At 33.8% G+C, this 16,709-nt stretch overlaps 2 protein-coding genes across 2 annotated transcripts; both read right to left on the minus strand.

Annotated features, from left to right (window-relative positions):
* Window positions 1-910: 910 nt before the first annotated feature.
* Window positions 911-11,029, minus strand: LOC102603509 (methionine aminopeptidase 1A). Its single transcript, XM_006347824.2, has 17 exons — window positions 10,919-11,029; window positions 10,715-10,802; window positions 9,729-9,779; window positions 8,904-9,089; window positions 6,757-6,832; window positions 6,445-6,492; window positions 6,289-6,333; window positions 4,848-4,947; window positions 3,919-3,970; window positions 3,786-3,827; window positions 3,428-3,489; window positions 3,244-3,342; window positions 2,069-2,142; window positions 1,878-1,947; window positions 1,549-1,614; window positions 1,380-1,468; window positions 911-1,160 (listed from the first exon to the last, which is right to left on the minus strand). The coding sequence occupies exons 2-17, from the start codon at window positions 10,783-10,785 to the stop codon at window positions 1,083-1,085; spliced, it is 1,209 nt and encodes a 402-aa protein (XP_006347886.1). The 5' UTR covers window positions 10,786-10,802; window positions 10,919-11,029; the 3' UTR covers window positions 911-1,082.
* Window positions 11,030-13,027: 1,998 nt separating this feature from the next.
* LOC102582069 (probable pectinesterase/pectinesterase inhibitor 36) lies at window positions 13,028-15,661 on the minus strand. Its single transcript, XM_006347936.1, has 3 exons — window positions 15,196-15,661; window positions 13,861-14,190; window positions 13,028-13,719 (listed from the first exon to the last, which is right to left on the minus strand). The coding sequence occupies exons 1-3, from the start codon at window positions 15,659-15,661 to the stop codon at window positions 13,028-13,030; spliced, it is 1,488 nt and encodes a 495-aa protein (XP_006347998.1).
* Between the last annotated feature and the right edge of the window lie 1,048 nt (window positions 15,662-16,709).

A 16,709-nucleotide genomic window follows, 5' to 3' on the forward strand; every position in this document is an offset into this window, starting at 1 on the left:
TTAGAAAATTGGACTTCCTTTGCAAAGGTGGAAGAATAGGGGCATTAGTTTATGAAAAATACTGTTTTAGTAGAAAATGATAATTTAGTTGGTAATCTGATGAACCACGTAAAGTGTATTTTCTACAGGCAATTTTTTATCACTGTAATAGTCAAAATCAATGTACTTAATTTTGATTTTTTATTTATCCACATTAAATTATTTAGTGGTTATATGCGCACAGGTGGAAAGGGAGGGCGGAAACGCAAAAGTTCATTTCGACCATCACCTTTTATTAAGAAAAAAAAGAGCCTATTGTATGTGTAGCAAGTACAACAACATACCCAGTGAAATCCCACTAGGTGGGGTCTGGGGAGGGTAAAGTGTACGCAGACCTTACCACTACCTCGTGGAGGTAGAGAGGCTGTTTCCGGATGTATGTGTAGCAAGTAACCTTTTGAAATGGACCGTTGGTTCATACTAGTTGTGCAAGATATTATAATCATAAATAGTACTATTATTATTGTTTTACGGTGGATAATGAGACTGAGACACAATAAAATGATAATATACGAATTGCTATATTAAAAACTGCAACATCAAAGTAAAGAATCAACTTAAACAGCAATATCCATTTTGCATGCCCATGTCTATGTGCTTAATAAGCCTATACTTGTCTGACATTCATTCACCAGAACTAACATAAAGCTTCCCACAGTTGTGATGTATAATGCAAAATTTTATACCCTAAACCAGCCATTATATTAGTACTTCAGAAGAGCCAAGCGCAATATTCATAACACAGAATCTGCTCAGTAAACTTACTTTTATACCAAAACATAAAATATTAGATTAATTATACAAAATTATTTTTCTTAATGGCAAACCAAACAAGCCCTTAGGTAGAGCTAAATTTATAATAGAAATCAGATAACCAAAAGGCATCAGCTTTAAATATAGCACCTGAGTCGGTAAAAAACTCATTTGTTCATATAGTTTGAGACCAAAATTTCAGAAATTCATCAATTAAAAAAATACATGTGTTACACAAACAGACCAACTTGAAACTTTTTTTTGACTGGCAAAAGAATGCAAAAGACAAATCAAGAACTCAACCAAGGGAACACCTTGGGAGATGTCGGGAGGCGTCCTGTCAGTACTTCAACTCCAGTCTCTGTGACCTACAAATTATCCATCACCAGAAACACATCAATCATCGAGCAAAATTTTCTTTGCAACGGGAAAATAGATGAGACAGTTTTCTCTAGTTAAATATTGTGTTCAGTTGCAACAAGATCAATTCATCAAGACAAGTATCTCAATTCAATCTGAGACAGCATGCAACAAAGAGCTTCCATTAATCATTCAGATGCCAAAAAGGATGTATAATAAAATAATACCAGGAGAGTGTGTTCAAACTGAGCACTTCGTTTTCCATCTGCTGTCACAGCAGTCCATCCATCAGGCCACATCCGATCACGCCAAACTCCTGAAATAGAATTAATCAACACAGGGGAAAGAGATTTTATATTGAATAGTACATAATGAATTCAGAACTGAAGAACTTACCAGCATTAATCATTGGTTCAATTGTAAAAGTTTGGCCGGCTTTCATCACACCAACTGCTTTATTTCCTGATCAGGCTAAGGTAACCAAAGGATGATTGACAGAAGTAAAGCCACATTTACACAGAGATCGCCACAATCCTAGAGGTACTAAACTGTACCATAACCGAAAATATTATGTTAAATCAATACTGCTGTTTCTATAGTGCTAGATATTGCTTGAAATATGTGATGCATTCACATTTCACTGCTCGACCTAACACGTAGGTTTAAATGTTAAAAAGATTTTTTTTTGATAAACCATAAAATCTTAAAGACATTGTTGAGGATACTTGAATAATGCGGAATATTTGGTGCACAGTGGAAAAGCTCTCCAATGCCATGACCACAATATGACTTCACCTGTCACCCAAGTTTGCAAGAAAACGAGAACATGCAAAACATGTCAACTTCCAACAAAAACTGAGCATCACTGGTCCACTTGATGGGGTAGTTAGGCAATCTATTTTTTGTTTTATCTTACCACCGATAATCCAGACATAGAAGCGTGTCGGTTGATGACCTCTCCAATTTCCCGAAACCGTACCCCAGGCTTAACTGCAATGAAATGGCACAATTAAAAACTGACACCTAAAGTTTAGATCAAAATTGCTAGCTTTACTTATTTACTGAACTTCACTTCCTTAACTCTTCAATAACATATTGAAAAGACACTTCTCAGCAAGACCATTTTTCACTACCAAGTAAATATATACAGAAAAATGCAAGTAAAAAGGTAAAAGCTGGCATAGACTGGCGCAAAGAGAACCACAGGCCAAATAGCAAAGAAAACATATTTAACGAGTCAAATTGACGAGTCATACTGTATTTGTTTATACAAGCAACTGGACATGCCTTCTAAGAAGTAGGAGGTGTTCACAGTTTGGTGTAAAAACAAACCAAACTGATATTTGGTTTCGTTTAGAATTTTAAAAGCTGACAATATTTGGTTTGGCTTTGGTTCTACTAAAAAATAACCAAACCAACCAATAAATTATATAAACTAATTTTGTAATGATTTTTATATATATATGATATTAGTTATTCATAAATAGTTACAAATATTTGTACCTTTTAATTATTAATTTGATTTTAGTCTCTACTTATTTCACATGTATTGTAGCACTTTTTTTTTTTTTGAGAAAGTTAACATATGTATTGTAGCACTTTTAAAGCCCATTTCTTAGAAAAACATCCAAACCCAACCCTCTAAAAGTTTAATTGCTTAACACTGTAGTCTATAAGTCCAATTATCTAATTGTGAATATGTGGTGTGGTGTATTGTATTGCCAATTTTTAAGTCATCCGTTTACTCTTCAATGATTTGCCCATTTGATTTTTGAAGGGTTTGATCATTCTATTTAGAGTTGTATATTGATTTAGCGGAGGAACCTCTATAGTTATGCAACTTAAACATGCAAAAGCTTCGGAATAGTGTTGAAACATAATAGAAGATTTAGACATATTCATCTTGTGATAGTAAACAGAAATTTGTTATTCCTAAACCTCACTTGAAATAGTTGTCTCATGTGTATGTTGTTTTACTATTATCAATTAATCATTAGCTAGTCATAAACCCATAAAGTATGAGGTTCTTAGAACAGTGAAATCTATGTACATAAAGTATCCAAAGCTAACATACAGTAAAACACAACCTACCAATTGCTATTGCTTTCTCCAAACACTCATATGTGCACTGGACTAACCGTTGAGATGCTTCATCAACATTACCCACAAAGAAGGTTTCATTCAGATCGCCTGCATAATCAGCAGTGCACTAGTTAAACATCAATTCTGCAAAAAGTAACACTACCTATAGATCAACATGAAAATTGGTTCTTACCATGAGCCCCTTTGTAATATACAGTAACATCAACATTCACAATATCACCATCCTCCAATTTCCTGAGATAAAGAGCAACCAAATGACATACAGCACAAAACAAATTCTTATCAGAACAATACATACAGTAAGCACATATAACACAGTAAAATGCGCCAAGGAAAGAGCAAACACAACTGAAAATTGACAAAAGACTGTCTAGATTCATCGGTAATTGAGCATATTATTAAGCTCTCAAAAAGTGTAAACTTGGTAAGAGCAGTAACTTCCTTCCCCCTCACTAAAAAACAAAGGGGGTACTAGACCTAATCTGAATGAACAAATAAGACTAGTCTCATAGCTGAATGTAAAGACTTACCTTGCATCTGGAATCCCATGGCAGATCACTTCATTGACCGACCTGCAACAGGCAGACAGATTTCCATCTTTTAGTAATTTCTAGGACCTGCCTACACAGTGCATAAAGAACATTTGCAAGGTAAAGTACCTACGTGCAGCATGACTTGGGGAAAAAATGATAATTTAGGGGAGACGGATATCCACCTACACATGCAACCAAAAAAGGAGTTAAAGCACCAGATCCACATATTAGAAGACTAAGTGATCCCATATATAGCAATATCCCTAAGAACAGGACTTCCTGTGAGCTTTCATCGATATAATATGAAGCCAACAAACTTTGGCTAGGATGATATACCAACCTATCTTAGCAGAGCATCATACTGAAAGAAAAGGGAAAGTAATAAGTTTTATGGAACCAATAACTTAGATCACATAGGTTCTCAACTGGGGAACAAAGAGAACATCTTGTACAAAGTATAAAGACCAGTATCATCCGTGTATCATACATAATGTATGTGATTAAAGTGAATATGCGTAAGTTGAAAGCAGTGTTGTCAAAGGCGCACTTAAGCCCCGAAGTGAGGCTGAAAATGTATTGAGAGCTTCACCTCGCTTAATGTACGCTTTAGTCTTGTCATCAAGGTTCTAAGGCATACATTTCCTTGCCGATGAGCCTCTTCTGAAGAGGCGACACGACATAATTGATATTTCACTTTATCAAATTCTTTGTTCATATATTTTGTCAATCCTAATTATAATTATTAGTCTTAGATTGTACATATATATATATATAATATATATTTGTTTTTTCTTCCTTTGTGCCTTTTAGCATTAAGACTTGCGCTTTATTTGCGCCTAAAGCCCCAACGAACCTTTGAGCTTTTTGCTTTTGATAACACTAGTTGAAAAGAACTAAGGGATTTTGCTTTAACATAACTTGATTAAAGTGCTTCTAACGTTTTGAACATATCAACATAAACTAAAAACATTAAATGTAACATGTTGGTAAGTGGAAATGAACCCAACTAAAATATGCAAGCATGAGAATCGATTAATAATAATAGTTTTATCAACATACCAGCAGCAACAGTAACCTCATGGACCACTGCATCAATTTCATCAGTAGTCACGCCAGGTCTAATAATACGAGCAGCTGCATCCAAAACCTCCCTTCCTATCTGAAGGTATATGAATGTGAATAAACAATAACTTCAAACAAACAAAAAACAATGAAGCTGAAGAAGCAAAGAATGACCAATATTTATCCCCTTACCATCTCTCAACCAGGTACTTTAGAATCATTAAACTGACTGTATAGTACACAAATATTGTAGAAATCCCTATTTCTGATATCGAATTGGATTCTTAAAGATAATGCATTAGAAGAAATCTCACAGAATCTAAAATACTGATGAAGAACCAAGTGAACATGCTTATACCACGGTTCTTCGCCAAAGCTGCAGGGAATGAAAACTTTATAACCTAGGAACACTAACCACCCTTTCATCTCTTTTGATTAATTGACCAAGTCCCCAGCCCAGTTGAGGATAATAGGACAAGTACATTCAATGAAACCCGAGAACTTGGCAAATGAGGCTGGTGTATGTGGTGTCCCCTTAGGTTGGACGACTATCAGTTCAAGTCTACAGCTGTGCTTAGCTAGCATAAAGGTCATTGCACACTAATGCAGAGAAGGTAACAACTCCTTTTTCGCTTGGGATGTCATTGAATTGAGTGCTGTTGATTAGATAATAAGTGATGGGTGATTCAGTGTTGTTGACTTGACAATAGATGATGGAAAAAATATCTTTTCCAGAAACTTAGGTGCTAATAAAACCAAGTAAAATGTACTATCTAAAAAGCATTACAGGAAGGAAACGGCACCTGGCAGTAGTCCCAGAGATACATTCAAGACCTTGATTCTAGTTATTGATTGATCTTTCAAAATTCACACATCAGATTGAAACTAACCCCTAGTTGTAAGTTGTAACATCATACACAAGTCCTCCTAACTTGGTTTCTGTCTGATCTCTAAAAATAAAATGTGAACTCATACGTTTCTAGGCTTTCAATCTCACTCGGATCTCCCACAAAAGTCTTGCCAGGAAGCAATTGCATATATTACCAAATATTACAGAGCATAATATAGGAGTATATTCTTGACAATCTGCTTCCACTCCATTCTCCATTTGCATAATTCCTTTCTTCGTCATTTTCATCCCCTTTTGGTTGGAGTCATAAATGTCAACACATCTTCCAAAAGTCCCTTAAGTTTCCTAGGCCACATCAATACTCTAAAGAGTGGAATGAACTCTCCAAGAATTGGTTCATATCAACTCCACACCCCGTTAACTGTCCTGCAATATTGGTGTTGTCGAAGTACATGGTATCTAATAAAGGGTGGATCAAATGTAAATGTCTATGCTTCATTAACTGACAACAATGATTCTTTTGGAAGACTAATATAAGATAATTTGTTGGTAGAACATAATCAAGAGACATAAAGTGACAATACTTACTCGGCAAGTTTCTCTCATTCTCTCAATCAGCTCTGGAGTTTTGATCTTCAGAACATTTAAAGAGAAAAGAAGCAGGTGGTGAGCAAAAACCTTGTTTGTTACTACAAAGAGATCTAATGTAACTGCAAATCATTACTAACTCGACATAATTAGTACCTCAACAACATGCTGCAAATCACTACTGGGTTCAATTTTTGGGATACCCTACAAAAATAACAGAAACAAACAAAAATAAAGAACATATATAATTGATAATCAGAATGAGAAAAATGTGCAATATTAGGCACCTAAGCTCCTAATGATAAGCAAATTAATTGAAGCAACTGTCAACATTCTTGGTATCCAGCTCCATAAGAGACGGGGCAAAACACAACTTGTGTGTGCATGTGTATGTATAAAGTTTGAGTGTGTGTATATTAAACGGAGACTAACACTTGAAATATGCAGAAATCAGCTAAGATGACTTACATCATTTGCCCAATCAGGTAGATCAATGTGAGCAGGTACAACACGCTTTTCTGATATTGGATAGGGCCTCAGCGTCCTGAAAAACGTAAGCACCTTAGGTTTTGGACAACAAACAAATGCAAACAGCAACTTCCATAAAATAAGAGAGGAAAGATAAAGAAAAAAATAGGGAGAGTGATTCTGTCATCCTTGAAGCAAGCGCCTAGCAAAAAACTATGTTCAAAAGGAGCAAAAGACGAGAAGGAAACAAACTTCTTAGTGTTCTATAACAGAAGAGTGTAGTCTAGTAAGCTAGGTAAAGCTTAATAATTTTTGGACTGAACTAAGAAACTAAAGCGCCCGGTGACTTATCTTACTTCAGCTATCAGAGCCTTAAACCTTAAAACAAAACAAAAACAAAAACCTAGAAAACTTCTCTCTTTTTTTATAACCTTCGTGTCGGGGTCAGCTTGCATGCACCTCGACTCCACATGATACCTGTCCCCTCCCACCAACAACAGTACCAAGTAACTTTGTCCACCAAGGCTGGGACAGATGGGAAGAAGAAAACTTCTCATCTTTGATATCAAACTCTTAGAAGATGAAGATGGATAATTGTGTTGTACTTGAAAAGAAATTCCTTTAGATGACACAAGGTGGTGAATACTTTGGCATAAACAGACAGCTGAGAATTAAACAATCTTCACATTCACTCCAACATCACTGAAAATAATTCGTTCTGGTTTTTTTTTTATTCTGAAGGGAATCATTCAGAAAATACAGACAACTCATAAGTTTATTTACTCTTCACAACTAATGCATATAGCTGTTTGGACAACCACTTCAGGTTCATAACAGCATGTTTTGGTAACAAAAATACAGTTTGCATAAGTTGAGCATGAGATAATTAAAAAATATTCCACTAATATAGAGAAATATAGGAATCAAAACAAGCATCCAAACAAGTAAAGGAGGAAGAGGAACACACAAACTCAAAATAGACTTTGCTAGCCTGTTTTAGTTTCATCTAAGGGTGTCAAATGGAAAGTTGAGTTGAATTTGCAATCGAAATGGGGGGGAGGTCATTAACCCACCCAAAGGTTTTTTGGCCGAGATGGGCTAAATAATAGCCCAACAGGACCAACTCTAAACAAGCTTTAAGTTATTTGTTTAACCACCAACAAAACTACTAAAACTTTTCTTTCTTTATTATGGCTATATTTTAACATATCAAAAAAATAATAATATATATATATATATATATATTAAGTTTCGAAAAAATTAAAATATTTTGACAAATTTTCTTATGGGTCAATTTGGGCTACATATTTAGAGCCTGTTTGGATTGGCTTTAGTATTTTTATCATTTTAGCTTAAAATCATGTGCTTATAGCACTTTTAATTTACCCAAACACTCCAAAAGTGCTTAAAAGCTATTTCTGCTTAAAAGCACTTAAAATAAGCCAATCCAAACAGGCTGTTAGTCCAAATCATCCCAACTTTTAGATGGAGACATGGGTTGTGCCAAGATTGGCACTTCATGAAAATAAGCCCAACCCGCCAAATGTTGGGATGGCCTAATTTTGCCACCCTAGTAACATCACAAACTTGCAAAGCCCCTTTAGTAATTCTCCATCCCATAGTACGCCAATTCTAACAAACTGTAGCTGGACATAAATATCGATGAGAAATGCATTCCATAATCCGGTGAGGTTAAGGACAGCAAAGAACAAGGATCCAAACAAGTAAAGGAGAAGAAGGAACACACGACTCCAAAATAGACTCTGCTAGCCAGTTTTATTTTCACCAAGAACTTGTCAGGACCTTTACTAATTCTACATTGAGAGCAGGACAGTTCAAAGAAACTGTAGCTGGAAATAAATGTCAGTGAGAAATGCATTCTAAGGACCATTCACCGATGCCAAAACAGTGTCTTACTATCATTCACAGAGTTAGATATTTTGGGACCAACTAAAATCTGACCGGGAGAGTTCCAAGTTTTATGCAAGACATGATAGGATCAAATTAGAAAGTAGTCCATTACCGAATAAATGCATAGTTCTAACTTTTCTAATTGGAGAGGAACCATGGAAATCCAAAACAAGGTTGTGAGGTATGTACATATTACATCAGCAAAGGTCGAAGATAAAGAACCATATCCAACATACCCAGTCCAGTCAAAATGCGGAATTTTTGGTGTTCGAGCCTGTCCTTTCCTCAAGCAATATAGCCAACCATCACTAGGTGAGGCTGCATTTTGTTCACCTGGAGTTTCAGTTGCCAGAGACGATAATTTTGCCTTCAAATGGACAGACTTGTGAGAACTCCAAGATGCCTTGAAACAATCCTGCGTGCTGACAAGAAGCAACTTGCATCAAAATCAAGGTATTAGACTAATGGCCAGAGAAAATAAAGATCTAACTATTGTCATAGGAAGAGATTCTCGTCCCATTAGCCATTCATTTTTTTATTCAGTTCACATTTACAGCAGTTATAACTTTCCAAATCCACTTAGATTTGATCTATCAGACAGGAGGTTGCAGTTCTCCAAACATTTTGTTTAGTAGCTAGAATGTAATATTCTTCTAATGTCTTCTCGTTGTTTCAGTTCCACTATTGAAACCTGAGTTTTTGACATTGAACAACTAATGCAGATAGGGAGTCCAGCTTTCTAATATGATAATAGACAATAGACCTATTACAAAAGGTTCTGCAAACATAGCATGGAGGAGCACGGGTTATTCACATACAAATCTTTAACAAGCAGTGAGTACACCCTTATCCCTCTCTTACATCACAACAGTTATACCAAACTAATACATACCATGTACAAACTGCTAAAAAAAAGAATAGCTTGATTCCCACAGATGGACGGTTTCAGTTATGATATAAAGTTATAAACGATACACATCAGTAATCCCAAATTTAAGCTTTAGTTAGATGATGAAAACTGGAGAAGATAGCTCAGAAAAAGAATGGTCAAAGCTACAAACCAGAAAGCAGCACCTTCACGAGGAAGCTTTAACTCCACGCACTTAGGACACCTTCAAATAAAAGATAAAATAATTTAACAGAGATATCACAGGCAGAAACTCTTCCCTGAAAGTAACAGCACTAAAAAATCAATTATAGGCAGTACAACTACAACAGCTAAAAGATCACACACCGCAATTGCAAACTACAATAGCTAAAAGATCACACATCGCAATTGCAACCAGTTGTTGGATGCATTGAACTTCAAAGTTCAAGGATAATTAATGAAGGTCCCGAAAAGCAAGCTGATGATATCCTTAAAGAAAATACTCTATTACATCCAGACATCATCAGCATCGTCAACCATACAGCTTTAAACCACAATAGAACCTATACTATTTTTTTTATAATCGAGAAATCCCCTGGTTCCAGCTTCAGAAACCCAAAGGATAATGGGCCTGCCCTCATCTTTACCACTTAGATACTAGACTTTCTTTTATCAGCACCACTAGATACTAAACTTGCTTCACCAGCTAGGATTTCAAACTCGGGACTTGATATTGCATCGTACTACCTTTGCCAATAATAGACCTACACTCCAAACTGAAAGGAATGAATTTAGCCTATCACTGCTACATAAAGGACACAGAAATCCCCAGGTTACGAGAAAGATCATTTGTATTCGGATGTATTAGCTAATGACAATCACTCCATTCCATCTTCAATTCATAAAACTAAAAATACTACTACTATTTTCTACCTACTAGAATTAGAACACCTCTTTCATCTTAACCCCTTGAAAAATCCACCTAACCCTCAAAAAATTATCTCTTTAAGTCTTAAATCCTACACACAAATATGCAATTCGCATAAGCTCAAACACAGTTGAATATTTGAAAACATTTATTTGTCTCCAAATATTCAAATTCAACAAAGGAAATTACAAACTATCACTTTGCAGAAACACTTAAAACTCATACAAAAATTACAAAGAGTGGATACATACTGAAGATGAGCAGGCTTGCTACATTTAGCACAAGATAAAGCAGCTTCAACCACTTCTGATCCTCCTGCCATGGATTCTTTCAATAACTCTACAAAGTACAAAATCATTATTAATCATCCCAATATACATATAAAAAAATGAAATAAAATTTAATAAAAACTATGGATTAAATTGGTTGAATCTTTGAAGCTGGATAAAGCTGACCTTTGAAAATGGTTATGAGTGTTTTCTTGCAAGGGAGAGGAAAATAGCAAGAGAGGTTTTTCAGTTTAGGGTTTTCCAGCGGAAAAAAGGACTAATAAATAAACTCTAAAAAATAATTTTAAAAAAGAAGAAAAATGCTACATTATGGACCGCTAAAAACAAATATATATTACGTACTAAAAAACTTTTATATCCTCCTACGTGCAATAATGATTTTCCAACAAATTGTTTTAATTTTCCTTATAAAGGTAATTAAAACATGGGAACTTTCACATATAGCCACTCAAAAATATCCTAATTACTCTCCATAACTATAGTTTGATAATTACAATTTGTAGTTACATGTTATATGGAGGAGAGAGGTGAGCGAGACTGGGAGAGAGAGGGGGCAAAGAGTGGGAGAAAGGTGAATAGTATAAGTATATAGGTTAGATAATTGTATATTATACACATGTATTTGTATATTCTGGCGAATTATACATATACAAATGTGGCTAATTATATAAACTCGAAGTCTGCCCGCGTAATTAATGTATAATGTTAGTCGTGAGTGGTAATTATAGCAAACTATAGCTATGATGAATAATTAAGTAGTATAATTTGTTTAACCGCATAATTTTCCCATAAAACATTTAAGTATTAATGTTCGATATTACTACTATTTAATAATATACCAAAATTCTTTTATATTATCACTTTTCTGAAAACAAATTGTGCAATATAATTAGAGAGTCAACTTTTAAGAATCACGTCACTTCATTTCTTCTCTTAAAAAAGAATAGAGTTAAGTAATTTATTACCCCATCCATTTCAATTTATTTGATGAATGTGAAAAAAAAAGATTTCTTAACACATGATACTCCATATGTCCAACAATAGGTGTCCACTATACTATTTTGGGATGTCCAACAATATTCGTCTACTTTATGAAATCAATGGATAATTTTACACTTAGTTCATAATTTACCCTTATCATTAATTATAGTTATTTTCCTATAACATTTTTCAAGACATTGTATTTATTATATTCAAAGGGTGATATAGTAAATTACCCTTCTATTTATAATTTCTTAAGAAGTGTGTAAAGTCAATAATGGACATTACCATCATAATCATATATCAAGTTAAATCTATCTAAAATGTAGTAGTACTTGATTTAGAGGGGCTACAAGTCATTCTATTTGTTTTTTAAAAATGCAAAAATCGTAAAATATATAAATTTGTTAAAATTAAATAATTTTTTAACTTATAAAAATATACAAATCACGTAGAACAACTAAAAATATTATACAAAACTGTTTGGAAATATATAGGATATGATACTTGTAGTTGTACCACTCAGAGGATACAATCTTCTTTTGCCTAATTTTGAGAGTACGTAAATTACTAATCATTTGATAAGGTGTATTAGAATAACATTGAATAAGGTGTACTAATATTTATATTAGTAATGTTTGCATTAGTTATGCTGATATTATTTATTATGCAATATTTAAGTTGTTGAATTAAAAAATAGTACATAATTTCAAACATATATATACTTTGTGTATTATTCAAAATGTTGAATGGCTCAAGTAATAGGGATGATGACTCATATTCAAAATGTTGAATGGCTTGGCTTTGTGTATTATTCAAAATGTTCAAAGAAAACTATTTCCACATAAAGAACAAAAGAGTTGTATATACTTAGCTATTTAGTTGGTGTATTACTAGTACAGTTTAGTACACTTTTTCAATTTAGGTATACATTAGTTATATACTCTATTTGGTATTAAGATATGTATAACTAATACATGGAAATTTACAGTATTAGTAATGCATAGAATTTTAATGCGGATGCATTAGCATGGTCAAAAACATAATTGTCCATCAAAATCTTTTTCACGTTCTTTTATCCATATTTGTGGAGGATATTTTATAACCAAACATTATTTCAAGAAATTATGCCATACTTCTTATTTTTATTAGTACACCTATTCGTATCTACTCTACTATTTTTATACACTCTACTAGACGACCATAATTTCTACAAATACAACTTTAGTAGTAACATGCACATTTCCCAATTTAATACCCTCCACATTGTTGAGTGTCTTGACAAATAACATATCATATGCCAGCCCAATATGGTACTCCACTTGCTGGGATCCAAGATTCACCTTGTATGAAATTTGTAACTGTAAATGGGCTTGCTTCATTGGCATCACGTAACACATGAAAACCAGGCCAATTTACTCTGTTTCCAGTATTAGCTCCACTCCCTGTATTCATATACTCTGCATAATATAATGTCGAAAGTGCAAAATCACCACTCCATTCTTTCCACCCTTTTGGATCAATCAATCCATCCAAATCCGTCTTAATAAACACTGTCCTTGAATACTTTTTCCACGGTCTGCCTAGGTAATTCTTGAAACTATCTTTAACAGCAGTGAACTCCGAAGATGAAGAAACTCGCGAATTTAGTATAACAATCCCTGTATTCTCATTTGAGTCATCCCTCCCTTGTGCTGTTATCATGTTGGATTGGTAATCCATTGGTCTCTTAACAAAAATGTCACAATTTTGAAAAACGGCAGATGCATCACCAAATATGAAGTCGATGGTGCCATATACGTGACAATCGCGATAAAATTGTCTTAGAGAGTGTACTAAGAGCGTGTCTTGGTAACCTTTAAAGCTGCAACGATAGAAAATCGAGAGATCTGAGCCTACTCTTAGTGCCACTGCTTGATGCTTGTTTGGTCCTGCTGTGTTCTCAAATGTCACGTCTCTGGCCCAAAATCCATCAGCAGATACGCCTATAATAAAAATGACATTATATATGACTAAAGTTGTGGTTCATGAGAAAGTTACTAGTGAGAAACAACAAATACAAACTGGCTCGAACATCATTGTTATATAAACAGAATAAATTAAATTCTAGTATAAGTGGGACTTACCAAATGTAGCTGAGCCCAAGGTGGAAGCTCCATCTGGGACATTTTTATAACCAGTAACGATAGTTTTGTCAATGCCATCACCAACGAACATCAAGTTATTAAGTCCCCTTCCAATTTCAACATTTTCGCGGTATGTACCAGATTTGACATACACAACTGTTCTTTCTGGTCGTGTCATACTAGAGAGCGCAGCCACAGCGTCGTTGATGGTCTTGTAATTGCCAGAACCATCTAGTGCAACTACTATATCAGGTTTGGATGTTGCTGCATTCCATGATGCCAAAAGCCCCTTGTCTTCTTCATTGGAGTTCATTGGTATTAATTGTGCCCCTGTCACCAAATATACATTCATAATAGCTAGTACTACTATTTAACTTTTGTAAACCACATCATTTTTCAATGAAGCATGTATACCGGACCACCCCTTTGCCTAAGGCGACTCCATCATGACTAGGCCAAAATTGAAATAAAATTTTTGTCCCAATTTATAAACAAAACACATGTTTTATATTATACCCAGAGATTTCATTATTATTATTTTACAATGAACCAAACATCATCCCAAAAATATATAAATAAAATAAACTTGTCACTATTAATTCTCATATTATAATCCCCTAAAATCTCGAGATAGCTAGTCCCGAAACGATTCCTGGTTGTATTTCATTTCTCAAAGTCGTATGTAACTTTCCTTATTTTCCAATTTAGTTACTACTCTTACGTTTTCGAACAATTATATGTATGTAATCATGATTTAGACAACCAAATAGTATGAAAATTTACTGTATCGATTTATAAAAGTTATAATAAAATATTAAATAAAGCAAATGTGGACCCACCCAAAAGGACCATTAAAAGGGGAAAGAAAAACCACTAGTGCAATTTTTAATTTTCCATACATATACACTTAAATTATTCAAAACGAAAATTGCAAATAAAATCAATAGTAACTTATAAAATAAGGTAAATATCTTTTCACATCAGCTTAAATCATACTTTATTAGTCCCAAAAAATTTGTCACGTTTTCACCTATCAAGAGTCAAACTATATAAAGTTTGATCAACATTTTAAGATATAATTTTCCACCAATAGAATATGAGAAAAATTGCAACTTATAGTTTTCGAATATTTAAAATATTAAGTTTACTTTAAAAATTAATTAAATAGTCTCTTGAAAGGTGAAACATGACAAATATTTTAGAACGAAGGGAGTACGACCACAATAAACATTACGTCATACTATTAATTAATGTATATAGGTTAAAATTCTATCATCCATTGTTTCGAGCTAATTTTGTCACCGATAAGAGTTGCAGTAAAATGGTAAGACTCACCCGTTCTTGAGAGAGTCGTTAGTTGTCGATAATGAAACAATGCATCCTTAAGCAACAAAGTCAAGTTTTGAGCTTCTTCATTTCTACTTATAAAAGTAGCTAAGCCTTTCTCTTTTAAGCCATCTAAACAACTCCTATGACTTGCTAATGCTGCACTTAACCAAGTAAGAGCATCATCATGGCTGTAATTATACTTGTGATGATCACCACCAAACACAACTAACCTTGCTAGCCTTGGCTCAGTCTCTTCATAAAGCTTCACACATTCATTATAGCTTTGGTCCTCTGCCTCTTTATTAAGTAATTGTCCTTTTAGAGTACCCTTAGCCCATTTCATGGCACTTAACACCCTCACCACCTTATTGTTAATTATAAGATCTTGGTTGCTAGTAGTGACATTGTTAACATTATTAGAAACAACAACAATGGCTAAGAGAAGAAGAATAAAGGTTGTGAAAGTGGACATTTTTTAAGACATTAATTAATTGTTGGAATTAAGGACTAGCTAGCTAGACATGTTTATATAAATTGTAGACGGTTACTCATAGATAAAGGGGATGGAGTCCTAGACATGTGTCCATGATTTTGCTAGTTGCTGAGTGAAGCTTAAAATTTGTTTGTTTCTATGGAAACGGTGCACATTAATTAAATCTTCGAATACATGACATACAACACTACTATATATGTTTTGTCACGACGTTCTTAATTTCCTACCATTTTTTTTAACAGATTATGATTAAAGACTCATTAATTATATATGAAACCTAGCTATTTTGAGTCAGATTTTGTCTTATAACAAAGGGCAGGAAATTAGTTAAGCCATGCATGCATATATCCATGATAAGCTTCAACACATTTTTATTAGAATTTTTTTCTGTCATAAATAGCTGTCGATCAAAGCCGACAAATGTACATTGTTTATATATTGATATATGAGGTTTGGTGTAATCGATGAAATTGAGATCTCGAGTTCAAATTTTGGATATGAATTTTCTTTTTTTGGGTAAAAAGTTGTTATCTTTGAAAATATCCTACCTGACGTGAATTTGAATTAGTTGGACTTCAATACAGGTACATATATACATGTACAAATGTACATTGTTTATATATTTATATATGATGTAAAAGTTGTTGTTTTTTTGAGTGTTTGAACATTAAAGATAAGATCGTGTGGGGGTATATATGTATATGTATTGAATAGAAGAAAAACCGAGGCATCATCATATATATACATTATACGTCATACTTGTACAGTTGTACCCTATCCATCCTTAGATTTTAGCTAATTAGGATTTAAGTTGTATACGCTAATAGTTGAAATTTTCCTATTTTATATATGTTTGACCGATTAATTATTACATAATACTATTGTTTACTCCATCCACATTGTTGTTTGTCCTAGTTTGATTTAGTAAGAAATTTTAAAAGGAAAATGTTGATTTTAAAATTGTGATTTAGTACATGTTATTATTATACATGTATGACTTTAAAGTTTCTTATTAAGAAAAAAATAT

This window comes from Solanum tuberosum, unplaced genomic scaffold, assembly GCF_000226075.1.
Source record: "Solanum tuberosum cultivar DM 1-3 516 R44 unplaced genomic scaffold, SolTub_3.0 scf00095, whole genome shotgun sequence".
Lineage (NCBI taxonomy): Eukaryota > Viridiplantae > Streptophyta > Magnoliopsida > Solanales > Solanaceae > Solanum > Solanum tuberosum.